Raw genomic sequence first — 27,435 nt, forward strand, 5'->3', positions numbered from 1 at the left:
ATGACAAATTATTGGGTGAGCTCAAGCCCATATAATTTGGCACCCGTGGTCTATTACATTTCCATCCCTTCTTTTTCCAATCATTCCCCCTCTCGTTTTTCACTTCAATTTTTATTTTTTCTCTTTCAACTAATTTTCTTCCCTTCCCATTATTTTTTTTCTTTCTTCATAATCTTGTGTAGTAGTAGTTGTACGTTTGTTTTTTCCTTGTGTAGTGGTTGTTATGTGTTTGTGTGTCTTGTGCAGTAGTTGTGCTGTGTAATGTGTGTTTGTCTTGTGTAGTAGCTGTGGTGTCTAGTGTGTTTGTGTTTGTCTTGTGTAGTAGTTGTGGTGTGCTTGTATGTGCGTTTGTCTTGTGTAGTAGGTGTGCTGTCTAGTGTGGTTGGGATTGTCTTGTGTAGTAGTTGTGCTGTCTAGTGTGTTTGTGTTTATCTTATGTAGTAGTTATGCTGTCTAATGTATTTCTGTTTGTCTTGTGTAGTATCGGTGATGTGTATGTATGTGTCTTGTGTTGTAGTTGTGCTGTCTAGTATGTTTGTTTTGTCTTGTGTAGTAGTTGTGGTGTGTAGTTTGTTTATGTTTATATTGTGTAGTAGTTGTGGTGTGTTGGTGTTTATATTGTTATAGTTGTGATGTGTTTATGTGTGTCTTGTGTAGTAGTTGTGCTGTCTAATGTGTTTGTGTTCGTCTTGTGTAGTAATTGTGCTGTCTAATGTGTTTGTGTTTGTCTTGTGTAGTAGTTCCTCCATTCATATTGGGGGTTAGGCGTAGAGCTGACAACTCTGCACTGTAAAAATACATGTCAAGAAACAACAATATAAGGCCATGGATGTTCCCAAGGTAAAATATTCCGGAGGTAAAATAGTCCCCCGTTCGGATCTCCGGGTGGGGACTACTTTGGGAGGTCTCTGGACTAAGGATAAGATCTACATTAGGAATAAATATATTAAATTAGGCACCTGGAATGTTCTGAGCCTTTACCGGCCTGGGGCATTTCAGTGTACAGTTAATGAGATAGTTAAGTATAAATTAGATGTAGTAGCTGTCCAGGAAGTTAGGTGGCCAGGAGAAGGGAATTGTAAAACTAAAAATTATACTTTTTTCTATGGTGGTACTGAAAATCATAATTTTGGAACAGGCTTTTTCATAAATAATAAAATTATATCGGCTCTTAAAACAGTAGAATTTATTAATGATAGGATATCATATGCAGTTTTACAGGGTAGGTGGTGTAAAATTATTTTAATAAACATACATGCACCAACGGAAGATGAAGATGATAATACTAAAGATGATTTTTATACAGAGTTAGAACAGGTCTTTGATAAATTTTCTCAGTATGATATGAAAATTCTGTTAGGTGACTGTAATGCACAGATTGGCAAAGAAGAGACATTTAAACCCACGATTGGTAAAGAAAGTCTTCATGAATTAAGTAATGATAATGGTATAAGATTGATTACTTTTGCAACCTCAAAGAATTTAATTGTGAAAAGTACCACTTTTAAACATAAAGATATCCATAAATATACCTGGTCTTCTCCAGATGGTAAAACTCATAATCAGATAGATCATATTCTCATTGATAAGAGAAGGCATACTAGTATAATTGACGTTCGTACACATAGAGGTGCTGACTGTGCCAGTGACCATTATTTAGTCATTGCTAAATTAAGAGAAAGACTCTCAGTGATAAATCATAAGCAACAAAATCTAAAAGTTATAAAATTTGATACAGGAAAGTTTACTGATGAAAGAATTAAGAAAGATTACCAAATTAAACTGTCAAATAGATTTGATGTTTTGCAGGATTTAAATGATGATGAAAATATAAATGAAACAGACGTAAATAAGAATTGGGAGCACATACGTAATGCAATAGAATACCATAAACCGAGAAAAAGTAAGCCATGGTTTGATAATGAATGTCATAATCTAATAGAAATAAGAAATCAGGCTAGACTTAGGTGGTTAAATAACTCTGATGATACAAATCTAAACAATTATAATAGAATAAAGCGAGAAGTTAACCGCACGTTTAGAATTAAAAAAAGAAATTACTTGAAAAGCAAAATTAACGAAATTGAAACAAACAGCAAAAATAAAAATATCAGAGATTTATATAAAGGTGTAAATGAGTTTAGAAAGGGGTGGCAACCTAAAGTAAACTTGATAAAAGATAAAGATGGTGATTTTCTAGCTGACCCAAGCGATATTCTAAATAGATGGAAGAACTACTTTAATGACCTTTTAAATGTTCATGTAGGAGATAAATCAGAAGTAAATGAAGTCCACACAGCAGAACCTTTAGTTCCAGAACCTAACTTGACTGAAGTCAAAGATGCTATTAAAAGGCTAAAGAATAACAAAGCACCTGGCATTGATTTAATACCAGCTGAGTTAATTAAATATGGTGGAAATTCATTAATATGTCAAATTCATAAATTAATTTGTTTAATATGGAATAAAGAAGAAATCCCTCAACAGTGGAAAGAATCCATAATTGTTCCTGTGTTTAAAAAAGGTGATAAAATGAACTGCAATAATTACCGTGGAATTTCTCTACTCTCAACAACATATAAAATATTATCTAACATTCTTTTAACAAGACTAACCCCATATGCTAATGAAATTATAGGTGATTATCAATGTGGATTTAAACGTAACAGATCAACTACAGATCAAATTTTTCACATCAGACAGACACTTGAAAAAAAGTGGGAATATAATCAAAATGTCCATCAGCTATTCATTGATTTCAAAAAAGCATATGATTCGGTCAAAAGAGATAAATTATATAATATATTAGTACAGTTTGGAATACCTAAGAAGCTTGTTAGGATGATAAAAATATGCACCAGTGAAACAGAAAGTAAAATTCGTGTGGGTATTAATATGTCTGACAAATTTACAATTCATGATGGGTTAAAACAAGGAGATGCATTATCTCCATTGCTCTTTAATTTTGCCTTAGAATATGCTGTTAGGAAGGTAAAAGAAACTAAAGAAGGACTAAAATTAAATGGTATGACTCAGTTGTTAGCATATGCAGATGATGTAGACTTACTAGGGGATGATGTGAATACAATTAAGAATAATGCTAAAATATTTTTCAAAACTGCTAGAGAGATAGGTTTGGAAGTTAACAAAGAGAAAACTAAATATATTCTTACAGGCTGAAACCAAGTGTTACGTAATAATCAAAATCTAATTATTGATAACAACTCGTTTGAACCAGTTTCCAAATTCAAATACTTAGGAGTAATATTAACAAATGAAAATTATATTAAAGAGGAAATAAAAAGTAGGCTTAATTCAGGAAATGCATGTTACTTCTCTCTTCATAAACTTTTGTCTTCTCGTTTAATATCTAAGAAACTAAAAGTTAAAATATACAAAACAGTAATTTTGCCTGTAGTATTATATGGATGTGAAACTTGGTCCCTTACATTGAAAGAGGAACATAAATTGAGAGTATTTGAAAATAAGATCCTTAGGAAAATCTTTGGACCTAAAAGGGACGAGGAGACAGGTGAGTGGAGAAGGTTACATAATTTAGAACTACATAATTTGTATTCATGTCCAGATATTATTAGAATAATTAAATCAAGAAGACTTAGGTGGGCAGGCCATGTGGCACGAATGGGAGAGGAAAGAGGAGTTTACAGGATTCTTGTTGGGAAACCTGATGGTAAGAGACCTGTAGGAAGGCCAAGACGAAGATGGAGGGACAATGTTGAGATGGACCTAAGGGAAATCGGTAGGGATGGAAAAGAGTATATAGAACTTGCTCAAGATAGGGAAAGATGGAAGGCCTGTGTTGCTGCAGCCATGAACCTTCGGGTTTAAGAAGGCTAGGGAGTTAGTTAGTTAGTCATATTAGTGGTAATTTGTGAGTGTTTTAGGGTGATATGTCAAAATTATAGCTGTATGCCAGTGGAAACATTGGTTCATCCACCCAATACTGAAACCTGTGATACTTTTACTGTGAAAAATATTACCTTTCTGCTCTTTTAATATTATGTTTGACATGCAGTGATTATCCTGTGTAACAATTTTCATTGTGCTAAAACCTGGGATTCCCTATGAAACAATTACCCAAAGTTGAGCATATTTTTCATCACAACAAATTACTTTCTTTAAAGATTTTTCTACTTTATGAGCAGGTAAGAGTGGTAACAGTTATTTTCTGTTAGGACTGTCCTTCTCCTTTCCAACAATATCTAAATCATCACAATACTCCACAAAGTTTCTGAGATATGACATGATTTGTGATATATGGTGCGTTCGTTCATCCATCCAATTTTTGAAAATCTTCAAATTTTCAAAAATTTGTAACTTTCAACATATTTGTTGGACAAGTCTATTATGACACATTTGTCATATTGGGCCAAGTATCTACCAGTAAAAAAAAATTGGAAGCAAATCCATGACAATGAAGCAACCTGCTCTGGGTGAATTTCACGTGGAATGACCCTACATTATTTGAGTGGAAATGATGATGGTAACTTGTTTACTTGGAAGAAACATGTCATTTTATTGTATCATTTACAGTTTACAAATATTGTGAAAAATTAATACTCGCTACAGATACAACAACCACATTTAATATTCTCTTATTTTTCCAGGTTTTTGAAAGTTTTTATGAAATTCCTTGACTTTTCCAGGTTTTCCTAGACTTCCAATTTAATGGGAACACTCAGAAGAAAAACAAATTCTGCAGTAATTTTATGAAAGTAATCTTACATGATTGTTTTTTTTTTCAGTTGCATACATTTTTTGTCTATTTTAAGTTTTTAAGGTTAATTCATAAAATTAACATTAAATAATCAATTACTTGTTGTACTTCTCATTATCCTTTTTTTTTAGCATAAAGTTTTCTTCAGTTCAACTGTCATCAGTAATAACTTTTTAGTGATGGTTGACCTAATGAAAATTTAACATGTTTTACTTTGTAACAACAAAATATAAGTAAAATTAAAACTACATCCATTATAAATATTTACCTCTAACAATGTATCATTGGCAACAAATTGATCTTGAGAATTGAACAACAATGGAACCACAGGATGTCTTCCTTTCTTAATATCAATTACTGGTTCATCGTCAGTCAATATGGGTCTACAAAAATAAATATATGAAAGAAAAAAAAATTAGTGCAAGTATTGAAAAGTAATAAGTAGAAAATTGGGTCTTGACCATGGTTCGAACTCACAACATCAAACCAAGTAAACTACCAGCTTCAACACTGTTAACTATTCTATATTTCATCCACTGAGGATGCAAATATTTTACACCCGATTTGCTAGTTTTGAAAGGAGTGGCCTTTAATTTGAAATATAATATTTACAGCTGCCAAATTTTGGAGGTAAACTAAACATACCCTGAAAATATCAATATTGGTTGCATGCAGTGGTCGGAAGTAGCCTGCTACTTATAGCGTCGCTACTGTAGCTAGCTACAAAATTTGTAGAGGTAGCTGTAGTGAAGCTACAAAATTCCTGTAGTTGTAGGGAAAATTTCGCTGCAGTTACATTTCTTCTCTGCATTTTGAGGAACATTTTGAATATGACCACAGAGTCAAAGAAAAATTCGACAATAATACTTACTTTTGCAGGAGGTTTCATAACGACAAAGTCTATTACATGGAAATACGTATAATCTAGATTATAAATATCTTGATATCGCAGATTACAGATATATGCGTAATTTATTTCATTAGTATAGAATAAATCTAATATCCAGATAACTAAACTGAACTGGCATAAATGAATATATTCTGGCTAACAGCTACGTTTCTTGAGCTGCATTGCTATTTTGGGGAGAAGCATGCCTTGTTTGCTGCACCCCTGGGGCAAAAAACTCGTTTGCACAACCCCAGTAACAAATCCTCTGGATATCCAAGGTGTAAGAGAGAGGTAAATGTCATTAATTACTGTGTAAAACACATCTTGTAGAGCAAAAACGAGCGATCAATGGATGGACAATGACAAAGCAATAGCATTCAATGGCTCAGTACAACAGCATTGATCATTGTTAGTACATAGGATATCACTAGCAAGAAATAATTGTTACAAGAATAATAGACATACACTTTCTGGAATTACAATTATTTTCGTCATAATATTTGTTCACAAATGTAAAAATTGCAATATGTATAGAACACTCGGGTTTACACATCAGTTTCCTCAATATATTTTATGATATTGTTAAAAGTACAGTCAACTCTCGATTCTACGACCCTGGGTATAACGACCCTCTCAAAGTAACGACCCTTTTTCCGGGAACCGTGAAAAATTTAGGAAAAGGTTGAAAAATTGAAGGAAATCGGTCGAAAAATGCATTTTTTTTTCACTCATTCCCTTCACGAGCGCTCTACCACTCACAATTGTGTCTGAACTAAAAATAGACACCACCACACCATGCATGATAATATCCAATAGCACTTGACCTCTGGTCTCCCCTCCCTCAAGTGCACCAATGTTACCCTGCACCCGATGGATGCTACCCAACCCACCAGGCTTGTTTTGCCACGCTTGCTCTTGGATATGTGAGAAGAGAAGATCGAATGTGCTTGGATGTTATTTTAAATTGACCTTGACTTGTTTCCTTGTCCTAAGAGCTGCTGAAAATTCGCAGGAGAGGGGGGGGGGGAGCAGCCCGAAATGACTGCTGGACTTGCAGTCTTTGCCAATGTGTATGGCAGGTCAACCTCTTTCATCGATAAATACAACACCTTGAGAGATAATATCGCAGGAATGTTCCAAAATACAGATGAGTGGCACCTGGAAGTCTGGCCCATCTGTCCAGTTCCGACCTAGAGTTCAGCAGGTTCCCGTGAGTGAGCAACTCTCGGCCTTGTAGCCGACAACTTCCGGTAACCGCTTTAATTCAAAACATGTTCTTTGATCCCTGCAACACTTCATAAAAAAGCGAAGTTGTTAAGATAATCAAAACCACATAGACGAACTAAAGATCGTCAACCCACGTTGTCATCCAGGTTTACACAAAAGTTTACTTCGATCTTACGTGCAACATAACTCCCGTTTCCCACTTCATCCATTTTCCTAATTGTGTCGATGTCGTAATATCTGCCAAATAAGTGTTCCATTGGCTGACTGACTTCTCCCTCTTTTCTGTCAGCAAACGTGGGGGGGAGGGGCGAAGCCGATTGTTTCAGCCACAATTTTCTTGCTCCTGTGTGCACTCGGGCTGATTACAGGCGAAGGTGGAAGTGGACCCACCCCTCTTCCTTTCCTTTGACGTCTAAAATGGGATAACCAGTTCTGGATAAATTCTTGAAAACGAACAAATGACAAGGGTCATTTCTTTCTTCTTTACACTGCTGTTTAAAGTTCCGCCTTCAACAGTTGTATTATCTTTAAAATGCTGGGATTTTTCTCTTCCGCCACCTGTTGCTCGAACTTCCAGCCGGTGTCCTTGTTTTGCGATGCAGCTCGCGCCAGTGTTTTGTCTAGCATCTGCAAAGCTCTTGCTTGCCGATAACAGCAATGACTCATCCAGCATGAAGGAAAAAGTTATTGTTTTGAATCTCGCAAAGCTGTTTTGATTTGATGATAACGAAATTTGATCTCCAGAAAGGAAAACAAGAGTTAAAATAACTTCATGTTCTGCGCCTTCTGATAAGCAAATCTGCAAATTTAATTTGCATCCGCTTTTCTTCAGAACCATTCATTTGAAGAAAAAAAAAGTGTTCAATGTAGGAATGGTCGCTAGACCGATTAAAGAGACATTATTCAAGGGGAAAACTTTTGGAGGAGTGGTGTTTGACATCGAGAATACTCCTAAATCCAACATTAAATTGTCGATTAATGTGAGAGTAAATAACGATCTACCATTTTGATATGTGAAAATGCGCAGTTTCATAAAGCTTGTTTTCAGTTCATTTTATGCTGATGGACTAATCGGGACTAAATACGCAGTTTAAAGTGAAATTCAATTCCAAACCCGAATGATTATCGACTGCGACTGTTTAATGACGTGTCCTAGAATACGAATTGGGTGAAAACAGATCGCAAGTTGTGCGTTTCCTTTTTCACGCTGGATTACAATGCAAGTCAAAGAAGGAGTTTGGGGGGGAGCAGGGTGAATGAAGTTGGTTGAAGCAAAGAAAACATGACTTTTTTTACAATGTATTTTACACGGCCGAACCAGAATGAAAATTACAGCCCTGCATTTTTTTTCTGGTGCCTAGAAAGGTTGTGTTGTTTCTCCCGAGAGATCTAATCTTACCAGTTAATCTTGAAACAGACAATGCTCCAGTAGACGCATATAATTATCTCCCGACTTTTGCTGGCGCCAGTCTGACTGGTGTTAAGATTCTTCAAGTTTCGCTTGCAATAAGCGAGAGATTACTTTCCTTTCCATAAGTCTCAGTGCAAACGGGTTTTTCATGAACTACAATTGTAAGAATTTCCTGGAAAAGCAATGACTGTGCACAATTGAAAGAAAGTAACATTATTTTAAATTCTTTTTTGTGAAAACTTTTTCATGTTCTATTTTCCTTCTCACAACACGCATCCTGTGCATAACAGGTTGTATAACTACCAGGATAAATGGTGTTACCATCTCCTAGGCATCTTTGTGTCCACTTGAGCTCCGTTTAAGCTGAAAATTGGTGCAAATTCCAAATACAACCCCTTCGAAATAACGACCTTTTTCCCGGGAACTGTGAAAGGTCGTTGAATCGAGAGTTGACTGTATGTACGAGTTATTGACCTTTCTGCAGAAACGATAATTTTCTTTTGTTAATATACAGTTTCCAAATGTATATATTTCTTCTACTTTTACACCGTTTTTCTGTATTTTTTGCTAATCATGACAATGAGGATGGATGGTTTATTTTCTTATTCTGTTATCTAGAGTCCGCTTTGTGTGAATGAGGAAGAATGATGAATGATGATGATGAGTAGTGTGGGGAATGGAGGAACAGGAGGATCCCATCCTCCCAACTAGGCATCTTTCCTAGTTTTTGTTTTGAGTCCACTTTATGCACAGATAAACTAATCGAGATTGGATCCGAATCACTAGTGCCTCTGCCAAGTATCGAACCTGGGGCCTTTGATTACAAGGTGACAAAATTCCCACTGTGTCTTCAGGGAAGCATTCCCAACAGAAAACTTATGTAAAGCATCGCTCCACCTGATGCTCATTTAGCTATATGAAAGCTATCCACAATGTTAGAGCAAACATCTAATGAAATACAGGAATTATGATACTCCCTCTGTCCCATAATTATAGTCCGGTATGCCAAAATGGTGGCTTTTTATTTATGTTCTTTTGGATACTTGATCGGCAAATTTGTACTGATCCTTGAGTAATAACGTTGTATGGTTCAATCCCATGTTTAATTTTCTTCTTCTGTATACACCAATGTCACAGTTTGCCTATCGGACAATTATTATGGGACAACAAACAGAAGTGTACCGGACAATAATTATGGGACAGAGGGAGTAATAAATAACAAACTGTTTTCCAGTAAGTACAACTATCATACTAGAGGCTTCTTTTGAATATCCATGTGGTTGATTCAAGGTTTTCTTTTTTGCAGAAGTAGCGCAAAAGTAGCAAGTAGCATAGATGAGTAGTGTAGCGAGCTACTTTTTGGTGAATGTAAGCTATAGCGAAGCTACAATTCTGGATGAGTAGCGGCAGCTGTAGCAAAGCTACTTTTAAAATGTAGCATTCTGATCACTGTTTGCATGTAAGTATCAGATGATAGCATAGATATATGAAGATGCATAGTAAATGCAGCATAGAAAAAAAAATACAATTTGGAGATAGAACATTTGCATTCTCAGTGGACAACTTTCCCTACAAGTATATTGTAAGACTTGGTGCCATTCACATGGGTCTGCTTACACCAAAAGTAACAGCATTTACTTATGAGCAAACCATCCATCTATGTACCATGAGTGAAATATTTTTCATTTATTTTTTTACCCAATACTATACTTCATATCATGGCATATTACTTAATATCATCATACTCTCATTTAACAAAACCAAATTCTCTGATTTACATTTATAGCACAAACATGGCTGATTTCTCTTCTTAAAAAAATGTGACAAATCATTATATACATATTAAATATTCATTTTTGGAAAATAAATAAATGGTAGCAAATTGTTATACTGAAATAAAGTAATTTTCTGTGAAACTGGTTTTTAAGATCTATTAATTTTGGTGGTCACTGCTACTATTCTCTTGGGAATTATGACAGTAGCCACCAAAATTAATAGAACTTCTTACTTCATTTCAGTATAATAATATATTATACAAGGAATTTCTATGTACAGTGGAACCTCGATATTACGTTTTTCAGGGGACCAAGATGAAAAACTTAAAATGCAGGAAAACATAAAATTCTGGAGAGCTTAATAGCATTTTGTCTATTGGGACTACAAAGCTTGGATGTATAGAGTGGAAAAATGTAAAATCCAGGAACATAAAAATCATGGTTGCACTGTATTTGTGTAAGACAAATTCTCTTACTCATCCAGTTTTCTTTGTACTTCTAAGTAACTTTACAGACCATTCTATAATAATTTAACATACTAATAAATAAGTGCTGTGCCTTCAACTTAGCATGTTCATCAAATTAATCAAGTTTATACAACATTGCTGAAAATAAATAGAGTAAATAAAAAGAACATTTTTATATAAAATATACTCAAAAAACAAACCAGTCAGAAGGAAAAAGTAATATGTATTTTCAGTTTCTAATCTTGGCAAGCAAAAAGCATTTCATTTATTTGTTAAAATACCAAAATATGGTTACAACTTACCTACAATAACCTTCCTGTTTTGCAACCTTAGTGAGAGAAAACAGCACATCCAAGATGGCTATATTATGAACAGCTTTCTTGTGTCTGTAGTAATATTCTGAAAATTGTTGCAGAGTCTTTACCCATGCTTTCTGGCATTCCGCTTCAAGTCTTTCCCTCAGCTGGCATAATCTATTGGACAACTGTTCCACTTTTGGACTTCGAAATCTGCTACATTGTTTTGTCCTATAAAATAATCGCCATAGTCAGTTACAGCAATACTAGCAATAACAAATAAAATAAGAGAAATGAGTTTTAAAAATTAACTCTGTGGTTAATGTAACAATTCAGTTCAGATAGGAGTAGAAGGGGAAAAAATCCAACAATTCCATGCTGAATTCCACGCCGAATGTGCATAAATTATATATCGTCTGAATCTGTGATTCATTCTGCGTACAACGGTATATCGTTCATATCTCCAAGGCAAATAGTCTCTGAGCTAAATTCATTTCAAGGTACCGCTGCATTTTGAAGCTTGAATCAGTGACCATTCCTTTTGGGGGTACAACTCAAGTTACATTGGTCATATGATAATAATGCAAATATTTTTGTGTTCCTTACATGTCAGCGATCATTTCCATGTGCATGTCGACACTGTCATGTATTTTTTTCTTGAGGGGAGGGTGGGGGAACCAAATTTTTTTCCCGAAATTTTGGAATTTTGAGAGTTAGCCCCTCCCGCCGCCACATATACGACGGATTTGCTTAAATTTTATATAGTCAATCTCTGGTTCATTCCGTGTACAACGGTATATCACTCATCTCTCTAGGTCAATTAGCCTCCGATCTACACTCATTTAATTGAAACTCTGCATTTTGCTCAAAATCGGCTTGGGCATCAAGGGAGTTACATGTGAAAATGGCCTTGGGCACCAAAAGGTTAAGTGATACTTCTCAGAGAAGACATTTTTTATCAAAATTTCAGGTTTAGTCAAACTATATTTATTTTAGAGAGGACAGTCAAACTCTGAAATTATAGGGACCAGTACCAAACATTTTACAGACTTTATGAAGAAATAATTTCTCATGCGAGTCTGTTGTGTTGATTGTAATGAAAGAACTCTCTCAACATTTGAATTATGACCTGTAATGGCAAACAAATATTCAGCAATTACCATAATTTAAAATGGTTACAGAAGTTTCATCGTGGGTAGTTTTTAGTTCAATAACAGGGTGTCTACCAAAATAACACATCCAGAATTCTTGACTTTTCTAGACCTTTCTTTCCATTTTTCTTAACTTTTATTTATTCAACCCTACTTAGGTAAAGTTGGAAATTAGTAATTAAGATAATAAATATTTATTTAATGAAAACCCTTACCAAGGTCAGTTAATATAAAAGCTGATGCTGAATTTAAGAAGAGAATTAGATCTGCTTTCTCGTATTAATGTATCCTGAACTGTGTTTGGCAGAAAAACGAGGCTTTGGAGTATGGACTCGCAGCCAGTATAATCTTATATGGGGCTTGTGTCAGTTGTCCCTATATGTTTGTGATTATCCCTCTATCCATCTTATCGTAAAACCATTAATCCTCATCTTCACGATTAGCCAAAAGGACAGAAAAAAGTGAAGTACAATAAACTAAATCAACCAATCAGTCATTATGGTAGCAAGAATAATTTGTTGCCTTTTTATTGACTTTCTTGACCTACTTGTTGATTTCTTTACTTTTTCTTGACTTCCATGACTTTCTTGACTGGCAGACACCCTGAATAACTTTGTTCTCTATACCCCTGCTTTACAATCAAATTATATTGAATATTGAATAAGAATGGGCAACACCTTGTTACATCAGTATAAACTCTAATGCAAGAAATTCTGCTCAGGCATTGAACAGTGATGTTATCAGAAAGTGGTCCCAAAACTTTGTTCATTAATTGCTTCCATTTTCCTGTTTGTTTAATAGCAGGACAAACTTTTTCTTTCTTTTTGGGCAATGACTGAATCAAAATAAATTTCACTATTGAGTTTGGAAGTGCAGTCCACAGACTTGTACCTTGCATGATTTTTTTCTGTTACGTATTTTCCTAATTAATATTATGTGACGCTCAAAATGTAGGACATTTATGACATTTTTCAAATCCCTCCTGGATGCTGGATATAAGGCTAAAATGTAGGGCATGTCCGGGAAAAACCAGACGTCTGGTAACCCTACACCAACCCAACTCAAAATTTTAAGATGGGAAGGGGGTTGGTTAGTAATGTGATATACCGGGTGGTCCAAAAGACCCGGAACGGTCACATATCGTGAGAAATACACATCGAATCGGAAAACAAAAAAATACATGTTGTATAAGTGAAAGAAAGCTATTCAATGATATCACACATGATTCCCCAACCCTGCCCCCTCCGGGTGGGGTGGGGGGCAACTGTGAAATTTTAAATGGAAACCCCCATTTTGTATTATAGAATCGGAAAGAGGACTTCATTCAGAGTCCAACGAGCTATCAACCATCCTCCTAGCTCAATTATGTACGGGGATATGATGATTTTAGATTTTCGCAAGAAAAAAAAGGGGGGGGGGATTGAAAAGTTCATAAAAACCAAAAAATTTTCAAAGGGACATACATACGTATCTCTGCCCCTAATTGAGCTGGTGTGAAAGCGATTGCAGATTTGGAATCTGGTATTGACGTGCAGATTCCGAATCTGCAATTGCTTTCACTCTAGCTCAATTAGGGGCAGACATACTATACGTCCCTTTGATTATTTTTTTTTTTGGGGGGGGGGCGAAAATTTAAAATCGCCATATCTCCATTCCTAATTGAGCTAGGAGGATAGTTGATAGCTCGTTGGACTCTGAATGAAGTCCTCTTTCCGATTCTACAATACAAAATGGGTGTTTCCATTTAACATTTCAGTTGCCCCCACCCCACCCCCAGGGGGCAGGGGTGGGGAATCAAGTGTGATATCATTGAATAGCTTTCTTTTATTTATTCAACACATATTTTTTAGTTTTCCGATTTGATGTATTTCTCACGATAATTGACCGTTCCGGGACTTTTGGACCACCCAGTATATAGTACACTGTTTTCTCACACCTGGAAAAATATTAGGTACATTTGTTACAATCACGCAGTCGTAACTTTTCCTGATTAAAGATTGGTTGAAGGAACCTTTACCCTGGCATTTCTCGTGAAATTCTAGCCTGATTTGATTCTACCAGGTGTGCTGGTTAATAATTCTTAATTTCGTCACTGGATGGCACTGGAAGCAAGGGTTGGTGCACAGTCACAACTGTTACGTCAGTGTGTTGCCAGGACAGTACCTGTCAAAATGCTGTGGATGTGCAACCGAGTGATCATGATATTGGGTTTGTGTGGGGAACATGTTGACCTTCAAACCAAATAAGGAGCATGTGCTTCAACAGAAAAACTGAGTGAAAGCCATCGTATCCTTGTGGAAACGTGCGGTGACAATGTCCTAACTCAAGACGCGTGTGTGCATTGGTTTCGACAATTCAAAAGTGATGATTTCGACTTGAAAGACAAAGATCGCCGTGGCCAGCCGAAAAAATTCCAAGACACCGAATTGCAAGCACTGTTGGACGAAGACGATACGCAAACGCAACAACAACTGGCAGAGAAGTTAAATGTTGGTTGCCAAAACCATATCTGATCGTCTTCATGCCATGGGAAAGATCCAGAAGGCAGGAAAATGGGTACCACATCATCTGAACGACAAACAAATGGAAAAGCGAAAAATGGTGTGTGAAGTGTTGTTTTCTCAGCATGAAAGAAAGTCTTTCTTGCATCGGGTAGTGACTGGGGACGAAAAATGAATCTACTTTGAGAACCCAAAACACAAAAAGTCATGGGTTGACCCAGGACAATCTTCAAAATCTACCGCAAAATTGAATCACTTCGGAAGGAAGACAATGCTGTGCATTTGGTGGGATCAGAAGGGTGTGGTGCACCATGAGCTTCTGAAACCAGTTGAAATAGTGAATGCGGTTCGCTACCGTCAACAACTCATCAATTTGAACCATGCATTGATCGAAAAGCACCCAGAATGGGCGACAAGACATGCAGAAGTGATTTTGCAGCACAACAACGGCTCATCACACATAGCGAAAGGCGTCACACACACCATTTCTGCACTTGGCTGGGAATTCTTACCCCACCCGCCGTACTCACTAGACTTAGCCCCTTCGGACTACCACTTGTTTTCATCGATGTCTCACTCACTTTTCCAGCAACACTTCAGCAATTACGAAGATGTCGAACAATGGCTTGCTGACTGGATAACCTCAAAATATGAACGATTTTTCTGGAAAGGCATCCACAATTTGACGGACAGATGGGCACAATGTATAGCTAGCGATGGTGCATACTTTGAATAAAGCATTTGTTACCTTTCACCCCAGATACACTTGTTTTCTTTCGGATCAATTAAGAATTATTACCCAGCACACCTGGTAGTCTGACTGCCACGCTAGAAATCTGGGGTGGGTGATCTAAGGTCGGAATTTCTCTGGCTTTGTCCCTGCATAAAGCGGCTCTAAAGCTCACCCAGCCTCAAATAAAATGGTATCTGGGGGGGTAAAGGTGGTTGCAGCATGGTGCTGATCACATCAGCTCCAAGATGGCAGACATCAAAAATATGTGGGGCCCTACCCCAACCCCCCCCATTCCCTAAACGTGCCTTCATGGCAGGGTGCTATATGCATATATATGCTGTATATATTATATTCGCTTCTGTACCCGAGTAACGATGTTTATTTTTTTCTATGTCAATGGTTGAGGCCCCCCTAAAGGCTCACTTGTCTCTGGGCCCCCCGCACTGCGGGGTTTTGCGGCTTGTAGATCCGGCACTGGGGTCATTACAACACAGAAGTGTCTGTGACTGTACAATTAGTTGGTAATGATGGTAATTATTAAATAATGGTATAATTAATAAATAACTGCATATATATAATCAGCAAAGGAAACAGTGATTCAATAATAAAATGGTTTCTTGAATTTTAGTGATAAAAAAAGTGTGAGCCTGAGAGCCATCCCCCTGTATGTAAGTTTTTTGTACGGCATAGGTAAGCTTGAGGCGTGCAGTCCTGATGATCACATCTGATCATGAAATGGACTTAAAACAACCTTTTACATGTTTGTGTCTCAATTTAAATGTTGATGTCATAAAATATGAAACAAATGTTAATATCAAAATATTCGATGTTTCGGAACAATTATTAATCTTTCATAATTGGGAAAAGAGATGCGGTAAATACGAAGAAACTAGTACTCACTTCATCCGCAAAACTGTTTTTTCGTCTTTTTTTCTATTAATTTCAGTGGCCATTGCCACCATCCTCGTTGGATCTTGCTGTACTGTTGCTTGATGTGCGTGTTTTGTTTGTAGTTCTCCGGCTGCAGCTAGGTGCACCCTTGTTAACTGTATGTTGGTCGTCTGCTATTTCAAGGTGTTAACTGTTGCAGTAGGGGAATCCAAGTGTGGTGTGCCTGTCCGCTATTGATGTTTAGCTCGTGCAGGAAGTGCATTATGGCATGTGTTTCCTTGATTTTGGTGTCTACGAGTGTGTTGGCAGTGCATTTGACTTGTACCTTTTGAATTTTATGGCTATGGTATTTGATGTGTTTGGCAAGACCAATAGTGGGTTGGGATTTTTTTTGCATCTGTTAGGTGCTGTTGGATTCTTTTATTGACAGATCTGATGGATCTGCCAATGTAATGTGCCTTGTACCCGCACTCTGCATCGTATACACCTAGGTTATCAAGGGGGGGGGGAGAGGAAGTACCATTTGTGTTTGCTTAGTTTATCAGCTATTTTGGGATTGGGTTTGTGCGCTACTTTGACGCCATATGGGAGAAGGGCTTTGGATATGCTGTTGGATGGTAGGGGAAGGCAAACCATTTATATTGGTTGTTGGAGGTTGATTGTGGCTGGTTAGGGTACCTGACCTGTATTTCCGCTTTACAGCACCAAGTGGAAAGTTGTGCTTCTATGTAGCCATGTTTTAGGGCTATTTCAGTGATTGTAGCTATCTCATCTCGTAGATCCTCTTCTCTGCAACAGTAGAAGAAGGCTCTTCGATAAAAGTTCAGCCACATGTTAGCTTTTTGCTTGGGAGGATGGCTAGAGAGAGCGTGTATGTACTGGTTGCCTGCATTTGGTTTTCTGTGGACAGTGGTTATGAATTTGTTAAGTGCACAGCTGATTGTGATGTACAGGAAGTTGATCTTACCATGTTCCTCTTGTTCTACGGTGGAGTTGAGCCTGGGGTGGATGCTATTTAGCTTGTTCACTAGAAGGTCGAGTTCTTCTGCCTTTTTGTATATGACTATTGTGTTGTCCGCGTACCTTGTTAGTCATGCACATGGCTGAAAAAGAGATACTTCACACTCCAGAACTGCAATACATCCGATATGGAAGAAAAATCAGTTTCGCAGATAAAGTGAGTACTAGTTTCTCTGTATTTATAAATCTTTGATGTTCACAACACATATGCATAAGTATATGTGTTACATGAATGTAACTGAGCTTTCTGACGGAAGTGACATTAGAAGTAAATGCAACCTTTCGAACCGAAGAAACATAAGATGCAAGTGTTGCTTGTCACTTAGCCTGTACAGTTTTCTCCGGGAATTTCAGACCGAAGCAACAAGTGACATGTATAAGGAGATCCTCAGTAATCCATTCAACCTCTTCACCCGAAGTGCGACAGAGCTAAACATGTCACGTGCATGTTGCTCAGACTATACTGTTTTCTCAATATCGTGCCGCTTTGGTCTGATGTTCTCGTATGCATGGTGAATGTTTTGCTTTATACTGAATGAGACTATGTTGCTTGTCATCTGTGAGTTTAGTCTGAAAGCTCCTTCAATAGCGCACATAATGTCATCTCGGTCTTGTTTGTGCATGCATGGTGGATGCTTGCTTAGACTGAAGGAGCCCTTGTCACTTCATTATGACACCCCCCACTGTCATGTGTTGCTTCGGTCTGAATGTTGTCTATACTTAACAAGATTGTTAGCTACTTCATCAGAGATTAAGATTTAATTTAGTCTGTAAATCACAGAGAACAAATTGCAAGTACTGTTGTTGGAAAAAGGCTGGCTTTTTGATAGAAGGTTCCTTTCATAGTCATGAATGGTCCTCTGGAGTGGAATAAAGTAATCCTGTTGCCTTGTAATAAGAAGGAGTTTGAGGTTCAATCCTCAGTTGAGGCAAAGTGCTTCAGATCGCATTTCAAACTGTAGGTCCAGTCCAGATTTTTTAAATAGAATTTTTTGCCATTTGCGGCTCGTCTTATTTGCTTCTCCGACAGTTGTAGTGCCAGCATTTTTTAACCGCCAGGCTGCAAAAGGTCCGTTGCATCTAGGAGTTGACGAGTAATTTAAATCTAATTTTATATTTGACAGCAAGTCTATACACAATTGAACTATGATTGTGACATAGTTTATATACAGTATTAATATTAAATAAGGGTGTATATTAATTTCCATATAAACTTTAAAGATCAGAAATGTATTTATGAGTATTTATGGGTTCAGGGCATAGACTCGTAAAAAATAAATTTACTGGGTTGGGGTCTCACAAAGGTTAAGTAGCCAAAATACACCACTAGTTGCTCCGTGACCAGGTTTAGCGACTGTTTAACCAAATTAAACATGATATACTGGAAAGCCAGAATACAAATATACAGGGAGTGCATAAAGTCCTGCAAAAAACTAAAACTCTATAACTTTTTAACTGTTGCGTTTAACAATACACATTTTTTTGGGTGAGAAGGGTGGAAGTTTAAAGTTTTGTTCTGGCCACACTGCTCAGTGACGCTTGCACTGGTAATCACGTGATCATGTGACTTAAGATGGCGTCCATCCAGAAAAAGGCACAGTGTGTTCTGTGGTTTGCAGAGTTAAAAATCTTGTGTTTCAGTGCAGAGAAAGTTCCAGACAACATATGGGAAACCACTCCCAGCAAATTCAAGTATGAAGAGATAGTATGAAAAGTTCAAGGCAACGGGAAGTGTGTCAGATTTGCCACGCAGTGGAAGGCCAGGATCGAGTGACGATGTGATTCAGTCAGTGCAGGACAGCGTGCATCGGAGTCCAATGAAATCGCTGAAACAAAGATCACTGGAACTGGGAATACCGAAGTCAACATTACACAAGATCGTACGCAAGAAGGTGAAGGCCCGGCCCTACAAGTTAAAATTTGTACACGATCTGAAAGACGAAGACTGTGACATGAGAATGTTGTTTTGTGGGTTAATGCTTACACCTTTACAAGGTGATGGTGACCTTCTGTCTCGGATTCTGTTCTCAGATGAGGCCACATTTCACGTGTCGGGAAAAGTGAACAGGCACAATTGCCAAATTTGGGGGGTTGAAAATCCACACGAGTTTGAAGTGCAAACTCGGGGTAGTCCCAAAGTGAATGTGCGATGTGCGATTTCAATGGACCACATCATTGGTCCATTTTTCTTCGAGGAAGACACGGTAAATGGCAACAACTATCTGAACATGCTACAGACATTCCTTGTGCCAGAACTTAATAGGTTAGGCATGATCAATGACATCCACATGCAACAAGATGGGGCGCCGCCGCATTTTGCCCTTGAAATTCGGCAGTTTCTTAACGAACAATTTCAAGGTAGATGAATTGGCCGAAGAGGGCCCACACCTTGGCGTGCAAGATCACCAGACTTGACACCTTGCGATTATTGGTTGTGGGGACATGTAAAGACCGAGGTGTATTCACAGAAACCAGCTAATCTGGATGACCTAAAAGAAAAAATAAGAGATGTGATTCTGAATATCCCAGGAGAGCACAATCAGCACGCAATTCTCGGTTTCACAAAAAGACTGCAACAGTGTTTGGACGTGAATGGTGCACAATTGGAGGTTTGGCGATAAACCTAACAAGCAGGAAATAAACTTTGAACCTTGCTGTAAGTACACACAAAATATTTTGTTAATAAACTTAATAGTTTTCAAGTTATAGAGTTTTAGTTTTTTGCAGGACTTTATGGACTCCCTGTATTTTACTGAACACAAAATGTAATGTAGAGAGATTTGATACTAGATTTTCAAAAGGTAGAGCAGAGTTTTCTTTTTTGCTTCATGTGCAAGTTCGTATAACAAATTCAAACATTGAAAATCATATCATACAATTAGATTCTATTAAAAACACATACAAAACTACTCTACTGTAGATTAGGCAAGGCAAAGCTGCTCGGTAGCTCAGTGGTTAGAGCAATTGCACGGTATGCCAGAGACCCTGGTTCGAGTCCTGGTCGAGCCTGCATTTCTAGTTGAAAATTTATACATAAAACTACTTTAGTTATGTGAATATGTTTGTACTATATAGATATATTTAATAAGCCTACCGAAATATGAAGGTAACACTTGGAAAGAATAGCCCATTCACAAAAGCCACATTTTTATAAAACACTGCTTATATATAGCTACGAAATTAATATTGTAAATTGTATTTTATATTTAGAAATAAGTGTCTATTTTCCAGTAGGGAGATAAATGAAAACCAAGGAACAGCAAAGATACTGCCAACTCCTGTATTTTCATTGATTTGAGACACTTTTGTGAAAAAAGCCCCACAAAAAAAAGCCGTTAAAAAAACAGTTTCTTTCCCCCCAAAAAAAACATTTTTTTCTGACCACTTCCAACTCTACTCATAGATCAGTTATGCTTTTTGCCAAAATACTCATACATAGAAGCATGCATATTTCGTTTTTGCCAAAAAACAAAATAACACATTGTAATGTTATATTTTCATGTTTCTGCAAGGTGTGAGGTATATTTTCCTACCCTGTTTTGTCACGAAATAATGCAAAATGCGAAATTGACTCTCAAACCAGAAATTTAGAGTTTATTTACCGATGCGACACTATCTGAAGTCAGAATTATCTTGTGCATTATGCAATTCACGGAAAATTGATTAATTCTGCTGTAAATATTTGAGATGCAAATATGGACCCCTTTATACATGAATAAACTTAATATTCTGGTGCCGACTCCATGGCAAAGTGGTTAGCACATCGCGCTACAATGCCAGGGGTCCCGGGTTTGAATGCTGGCCTGTCATAGATGTTTCAGTGTCCATTCATCGATTTCATCATATAATCACTCATCCTCATCTTGGCAAATTAGCCAAAAAGTGGCACAAGAAGCAATGTACAATAAAGCAATTCAATCAATCAATTAATATTCTGGTAACGACATAAATGTGCTATTAGAAGGGATATGTTTATTTTGTGTAGTAAGTGCAGTTTTTTAATCAAATTTGAGATTTTTATTAACATTTTTTAACACCAAAATGTCATTTTATATACTGCTTTTTCACCGCTGTAACATCAAAATTTTATTTTATTTACCGCTTTTGTACCTGAAATTGTCTGTTTTTGTACCGAAATTTTGCTTTCTTATTTACCAAAAATATGTGCCTCTACTCATACATTATTTTTAAGTCCCAACTTATAAACTTACATGCTAATTTTTCTCCAATCAGAAGGGACTGCTTTAAGGCGATTATTCTTTACTTCAATCAAATACTCTTGTCCTGAAACAGTTACATAGCCGAATCCTGGCAAACCTAGTGTTCTGCAGATCTCTGGCCGTAAATCTTTCAGCTGCTGGGTAACACTATCTATCTCCTCCAGACATTCCATAACCTCTGAGAAACTTGAGAAATCATGCAATATTTTTGCTTTATCACCAGACCTACATAAAAAAAGGATAACTTACAAGATGCTTTCCTATATAGTGCAGACAGGGTGGCCCAAAAGTTCCTCAGACATGTATTGGTCTAAGGCAGTGGTTCTCAAGCTTTTTCAGTACGGGACCCACCTTGAAGAATATTAGACTTCATGGGGACCGGCAGAATTACTTGTAGGGGTGTGCACCCAGTTTTTTATCATATTTTTGCTAACATTGAGTACTTTAATAAGTCCTCTTTTATGTTTGCTTAAACAAATTACACATACTTCATTCTAGTAAAGTAAATATGTGATTTGAAAGACTAATTAACTCTAGTCCAACATCAAATTAAACACACTTGTAGAAATTGAAAAGAAAGAATGTTTTACTCACCGAACTTATGTGACTAATGTGCATAGAGCGTGAATAACAGAAATGTAGAGTTTAGACTATGCACCACATGGGTTGAATTTAAATTGTTAAAACAACATATATTAGTAATTTAAATGTAATAGGTTTTTAAGACAAAGAAAAAAAATTTTGAGCCCGACTTCGTGACCCACCAAACACCCCCTCGGGAACCAGCAGGTTGAGAAACGATGGTCCAAAGGGATCAGAGGAATGGGCCCGATCACCCGACTCAAAGCTACTGGAATTTGCAGAATACATGAAATTCAAAGTGTACATGGTGAAGATCAGCGACATGCATCATTTGTCTAAGGGAGAATTCACACCAAAGAGACAAGCAACACACTGCAAGGGACGCATGTCACTTGCAAGCAAACACTCAGTAATCAATTTAACCTTTTAAACCAAAGTGACACGGCAAGCTGCACATGTCTCATGTCGCTTGCGTGTCACTCTGACTGTGCAGTTTTCTCAATACCGTGCATTGTTTCGCCTGTTTGTTGTTTGCATATGCACAGTGAATGCTTCACTCCAACAAGCTATATTTAGACTCTAGAAGAGAGCCCTTACAACATGTTTGAAGCTCTAATTGGTTGATATAATAAAGTATCGATATGTACAATGTTTTAAGATTTAAACACAACTTTCTTCTTGCTTTATCAAGTTTTTTGTGTAGTTGTTGGCTGTAATTTGCCTTCAACATCGTGCAGTGTGTCTGCTTTTATTTTCAAAAGCCAGCACATGGAGGCACTTTAGTCCAAAATTGATCAGTCAACATGGTAAAGTAATTTAGTGCATTGTTTCTCAACCGCCGGGCCCTTGTATCAACTATACTGAGGTGTGAAAGGTTCTGCTGAAAATGGTTGACAAATAACACAATCCCAATATCACATTTGAGTTGTGAGTTTTCGTTTGTTAAGTTCATTTTATGCAGAAATAGACTAATCAGAACTGGACCTATCCACTGCCTCCACCAGGTATCGAACCCGGGATCACTAAATTACAAGGATACAACGTTGCCACTTTGTCATCCATATATTTATATTTGTCAACAATTCTACACATAATCAAACGATTATTACTCTTTATGATTATGCTAGAATTTAATTATCAATATTTAATTTCATGGGTATACCGGTATGTTAATTCATGCATAAAATTATAAATACTGGGAAGGTATTTACGAGGAAAATTCTTGGGCTAAGGGCATTGACTTAACAAAAAAAAAAAAAAAATACCGAGACATAGTTTCACAAAGGTTTAGAACCATTTCTCTAGTGTTTATCCAGGTTGGAAAGTCTATTATATACAATTTGAGGTCAGTGAATATGATTTATCCGTTTCTCATGCACAGCATGCTTCTCCCGAGTTTCAAAAACTTGCACAAATTTCACAACGCGATTTACATGTAACAATGTCGCTCATTACATTTTTTTCTTTTTTGGGTGACTAATAAACTGATTAATGCCATTATATTGGTAACATCAATGGGAACTTAGCAAAGAAATAAGTGTCGCTTGCCACATGTCGTGTGTGCATCTTGTCTCTTTGGTGTGAATTCTCCCTAAGCAAATTAATAAAGACTGTTGGACATGGTGTCCTGCATTCTGTGGAACATGGATACATGCCTGCAGTTATGATTTGACATTAGTGGAGCTCACACTGAAAATATATTGTAATAATATTGTAATTTCCCTATCAATACAGAACTTTTGGGTCACCTTGTATATTCAATACATCATAAAATTTCAAACAATACAATTAATGGAAAATATTGGAAATGGCCGAAATTTTTAAAAATCCAGTAAAGTACCAATATAAAATTTACCAACACTCATATCTGGAATTCTGGCAATTTAGTATTAAATTACAAGCAACAAATAAACATTCTGATTGGTTCATTCACATCCTATTAATGTATGCAATCAGGCGAGTGCAATGAATTTTGTCTTAGAAAACAGAAACTGTCTATTTACACACTTCTTCCCATATTCCATATTCATAAAAACAATAACAACATTGAGAATTTTGCGCTGAATTATGGTCTATTTGTGGAAATAATGAATCTGTACAATTATTGATAATTTTATCAATAAACCAATACAATGGTATGCATACATTAGCTGATAAAAGCACACCAATTAATTTGTTGCATATCAACGAAAAATACAATTACGGACTGGGACATAATTCTATAACTACAATAGGGATATGATGAATCCAATTTATGGCATATAAGTCTCAGTTGAAAATGTCATATCCCACTCTGTACTGGATACTGAAATTTAAAAAATCAGACTGATTCTGACATTCAATCATTTGAGGAATATAGAGGGCAAACAACCGACCCTGAAGGAAATGTAAGAAGATTTATTGAGAGAGATACAGGACACTGTTTTCCACTAGGAACAGTGCCATAGAAATTTCATTGCATACTATGTGGTGAAAGCATCACTTTGGTGTCATCACAAAATGGAGGTGAAATAGGGGGTGCTATTCTGGTTTCCCACACTACATGGAAGTGTTTCTTGTAGCTTCTGCTATGTGATTCAAGCTGCAGGTCATGTAAAAGCATAGGAGTTTATTGCTCCATAGAGGCAATTATAATTCTTCGGAAGCCTTGTTTACAACACATATTTCTCTTCCATTGATTTTCTGCCTCCTCAAGTTAACCCTGGCAATAGAAATGGATGGCCACTGAATAAATCCAGGATAAATTCAACACACAAACACCCATGTTTGCTGCTGTCTAACTGCAACAATTAAGATGAATGATCATTAGAAACAAAACATGGTAGATGAAATAATGAATGCAGACTTATTTCCAAAACCTGATAATAGGGAGACACATGGATATAGTTTTGGCAAATTTTATGCAGTAAAATGTACTGATCTGGAATGCAGAAAAACCAAAGAAAGGTGGTTTTGAATACTTGTTTTCTTGTACAATTCAAATCTCATAACTTTATTCCCTCTATTAAACAAGAATATTTATAATACACATAAAAAATTACATTATCCTATTAAATAATATTGCATATTGCGCTCCACAATTTTTTTTCAGTTTTGTCACATCACTAGGTAACTACAATGAAATACTACATACATACGAGGGCAAATCGAAAAGTCTTTGCATCTAATTTTTTTTCTAGCTTGTTATAAGTGTTATCACAAAAGCGAGATACATATGAATGATCCAGTAGGCTTTTCTTGGAATGGTCCTATTGTACATTCCAATTTCATCCATGACACGGTGCTGTTATCAGTTGGCAAAGATGGCTGGAGTGATCAGGAAGTCCCCGCCATATGAGCAGCAAAGTGTTATTAGTTTTTTATGGTGCAAAGAACGAACAGCCACAGATATCCACAGGGAAATGGAACCAGTGTATGGGGACAAGTGTTTATCAGTGTGTATGAGTGTGAAGTGTGCAGTGGTGGTGCAAGGAGTTTGAGCGATCGGGCCGACCTCGTTCCTCGCTGACACAGGACACACCACACCATGCTGTGCTGTTTTGACTTGGGAGTGTAATGCAGTATCCACATTTCATCGCCAGTGACAATGAGGTCCAGGAAACTGTCACCCTCATTGACATAACGCTGCAAATGGTTCAGTGAGATGACCATTCGCTTGCCCTTGTGGACATCATCAAGAAGCTTAGGAACCCACCGACACAACACCTTGCAGTATCCCAACGAATCGTGAACAATGTCGTAAACTACCATAGGAAATGCCAAGTTCAGTGGCAATGTCCTGTTTGTGGCTGTTTGTCCTTTGCACCATAAAAAACGAATAACACTTCGCTGCTCATATTGTGTGGACTTCCTGAGCACTCTGGCCATCTTTTGCCAACTGATAACAGCGCCGTGCCATGGAAGAAATCGGAAGTTACAATAGGGTCGTTCCAAGAAAAGCCTACTGCATCGCTCGTATATCATGCTTTTGTAATAACACTTATAACAAGCTAGAAAAAAATAGGTGCAAAGACTTTTCGATTTGCCCTCGTATATAAAAACTTAGTGTTGCTTATAGATCTGGCATATATTTATCACTTTCCTGAATGGCTGCATACCCACCATTCCACAAAAAGAAAGATACAAAAGTATGTATGTGTTCCATCATGTGAATTGTGAATGTGTAGTTGTGTGATAAATGCACCCAATGCCAACTATTGGCATTTTAATGTAATGACAGAAATAAACTGAGTGGATTCAGGCAAGTTAGCAGAGACAAGACAGTCTCTGTGAAAGATTGTTGTTCACTATTTTGTATAATTTAATGTTCTACTAACATTCATCTAATGTTTGCATTTAATATATCGATGTTTCATCATTATACATGTGTTTTTTTTTACCATAATATTAGTGGTGAAGGATGCACAACAGTCTGAAGCTGCAAAAGTGGTTTTAGTTCTGAAATTTTGAACTTTCAGCCCTGTTCAGTTTTCCTCAGCTTCTCCCAAGAAAAGTAAAAACTGTCAAAATTCATGTGTTGGAAGATCGGAAGCAAACTGAAGTAGCATTTAACTTTCTATTCTACCCTTTTTAAACATTTTGCCTTACAACCCATTGGGTGAGTCTATTTTTATATTTTAAACCGATGGGAAAACATGGCAAAGGACCTTGGAAAAGGGGAGAAATGTCAAAATTTCAAAACAAGAAACAGTTGTACACAATACTTCAACTGTATCTAAGAGTAATAATAATAGTAAATGTATTAAAACATTTTCAGGACTGGTGGGTTCAAACCCTTGCAATGATAGAATACTTATTAATATATCCCATCCCATCTGTACTACAATATATTTTGAAGAACAAAAAAAATACCTTTTGGAATATATGACACAGAAAGTGTTTAGTGTGTTCTAAACTCCCAAACTCACATTAATGGACGGTAGTTAAGAGACAATTACATTATAATTAAACTTACTTTGAAGCCTCCTCATTAATATTGTGGAGGAAACCATCTATGTTGCTGAGGCTCTCAAGAACTTCCAACAGCAATTTTTTCAGGGCCTTGCACTGTATTTCCTCTTCAATTCGGTTCTGGAGTCCATGAATGACTGAGTACAGAGTACTAAGAGCTTGCACCACAGTGTAAAAGTCTAATGTGCTGCACTTAACAAAAGCAAATCATCAATTATGTTCCGAGCAAAAGTCAACTTGCGAAGAGCAATGAAAACAAAGTGTAGCTACACTTTTCAGGGAGATTTTGCACCAAAGTAGCAAGTAACACACATCATATGATGTCACCTGGGAATGAACCAATCAATAACAACATTTAACACTGCAGTGGCATGACACACTGCACAAGCATGAATTTGTGACACCTGTCGCTTGTCACTTTGGTGTGCAATCTCAGTTGTAAAAATAAACACTAAATCCATATTACTAGAGGCATGCACATTTCATTTTTGACGAAAACACGAAATGTGAAGAACAGATTCTTTCAGGCTATCGACCAGGTGAGTTGTGGAAATGATTCCAAGCTTTTGAGAACTAACATTATT

At 36.9% G+C, this 27,435-nt stretch overlaps 1 protein-coding gene across 2 annotated transcripts in view; it reads right to left on the bottom strand.

Annotated features, from left to right (window-relative positions):
* The window catches only part of LOC145984962 (DNA mismatch repair protein Msh3-like), a 107,665-nt gene that overhangs the window by 27,000 nt on the left and 53,230 nt on the right, over positions 1-27,435 (bottom strand). For both annotated transcript variants that reach the window (XM_083118406.1, XM_083118405.1), the window contains exons 12-15: positions 26,856-27,043; positions 21,311-21,544; positions 10,810-11,034; positions 5,007-5,121 (exon numbers count right to left, since the gene is read on the bottom strand). In XM_083118406.1, coding sequence (XP_082974532.1) covers positions 5,007-5,121; positions 10,810-11,034; positions 21,311-21,544; positions 26,856-27,043 — 762 coding nt within the window. The remainder of the gene's footprint in view (positions 1-5,006; positions 5,122-10,809; positions 11,035-21,310; positions 21,545-26,855; positions 27,044-27,435) is intronic.

The sequence above is a fragment of the Lepisma saccharinum genome, chromosome 3 (genome assembly GCF_977018435.1).
Source record: "Lepisma saccharinum chromosome 3, izLepSacc3.1, whole genome shotgun sequence".
Classification (NCBI taxonomy): domain Eukaryota; kingdom Metazoa; phylum Arthropoda; class Insecta; order Zygentoma; family Lepismatidae; genus Lepisma; species Lepisma saccharinum.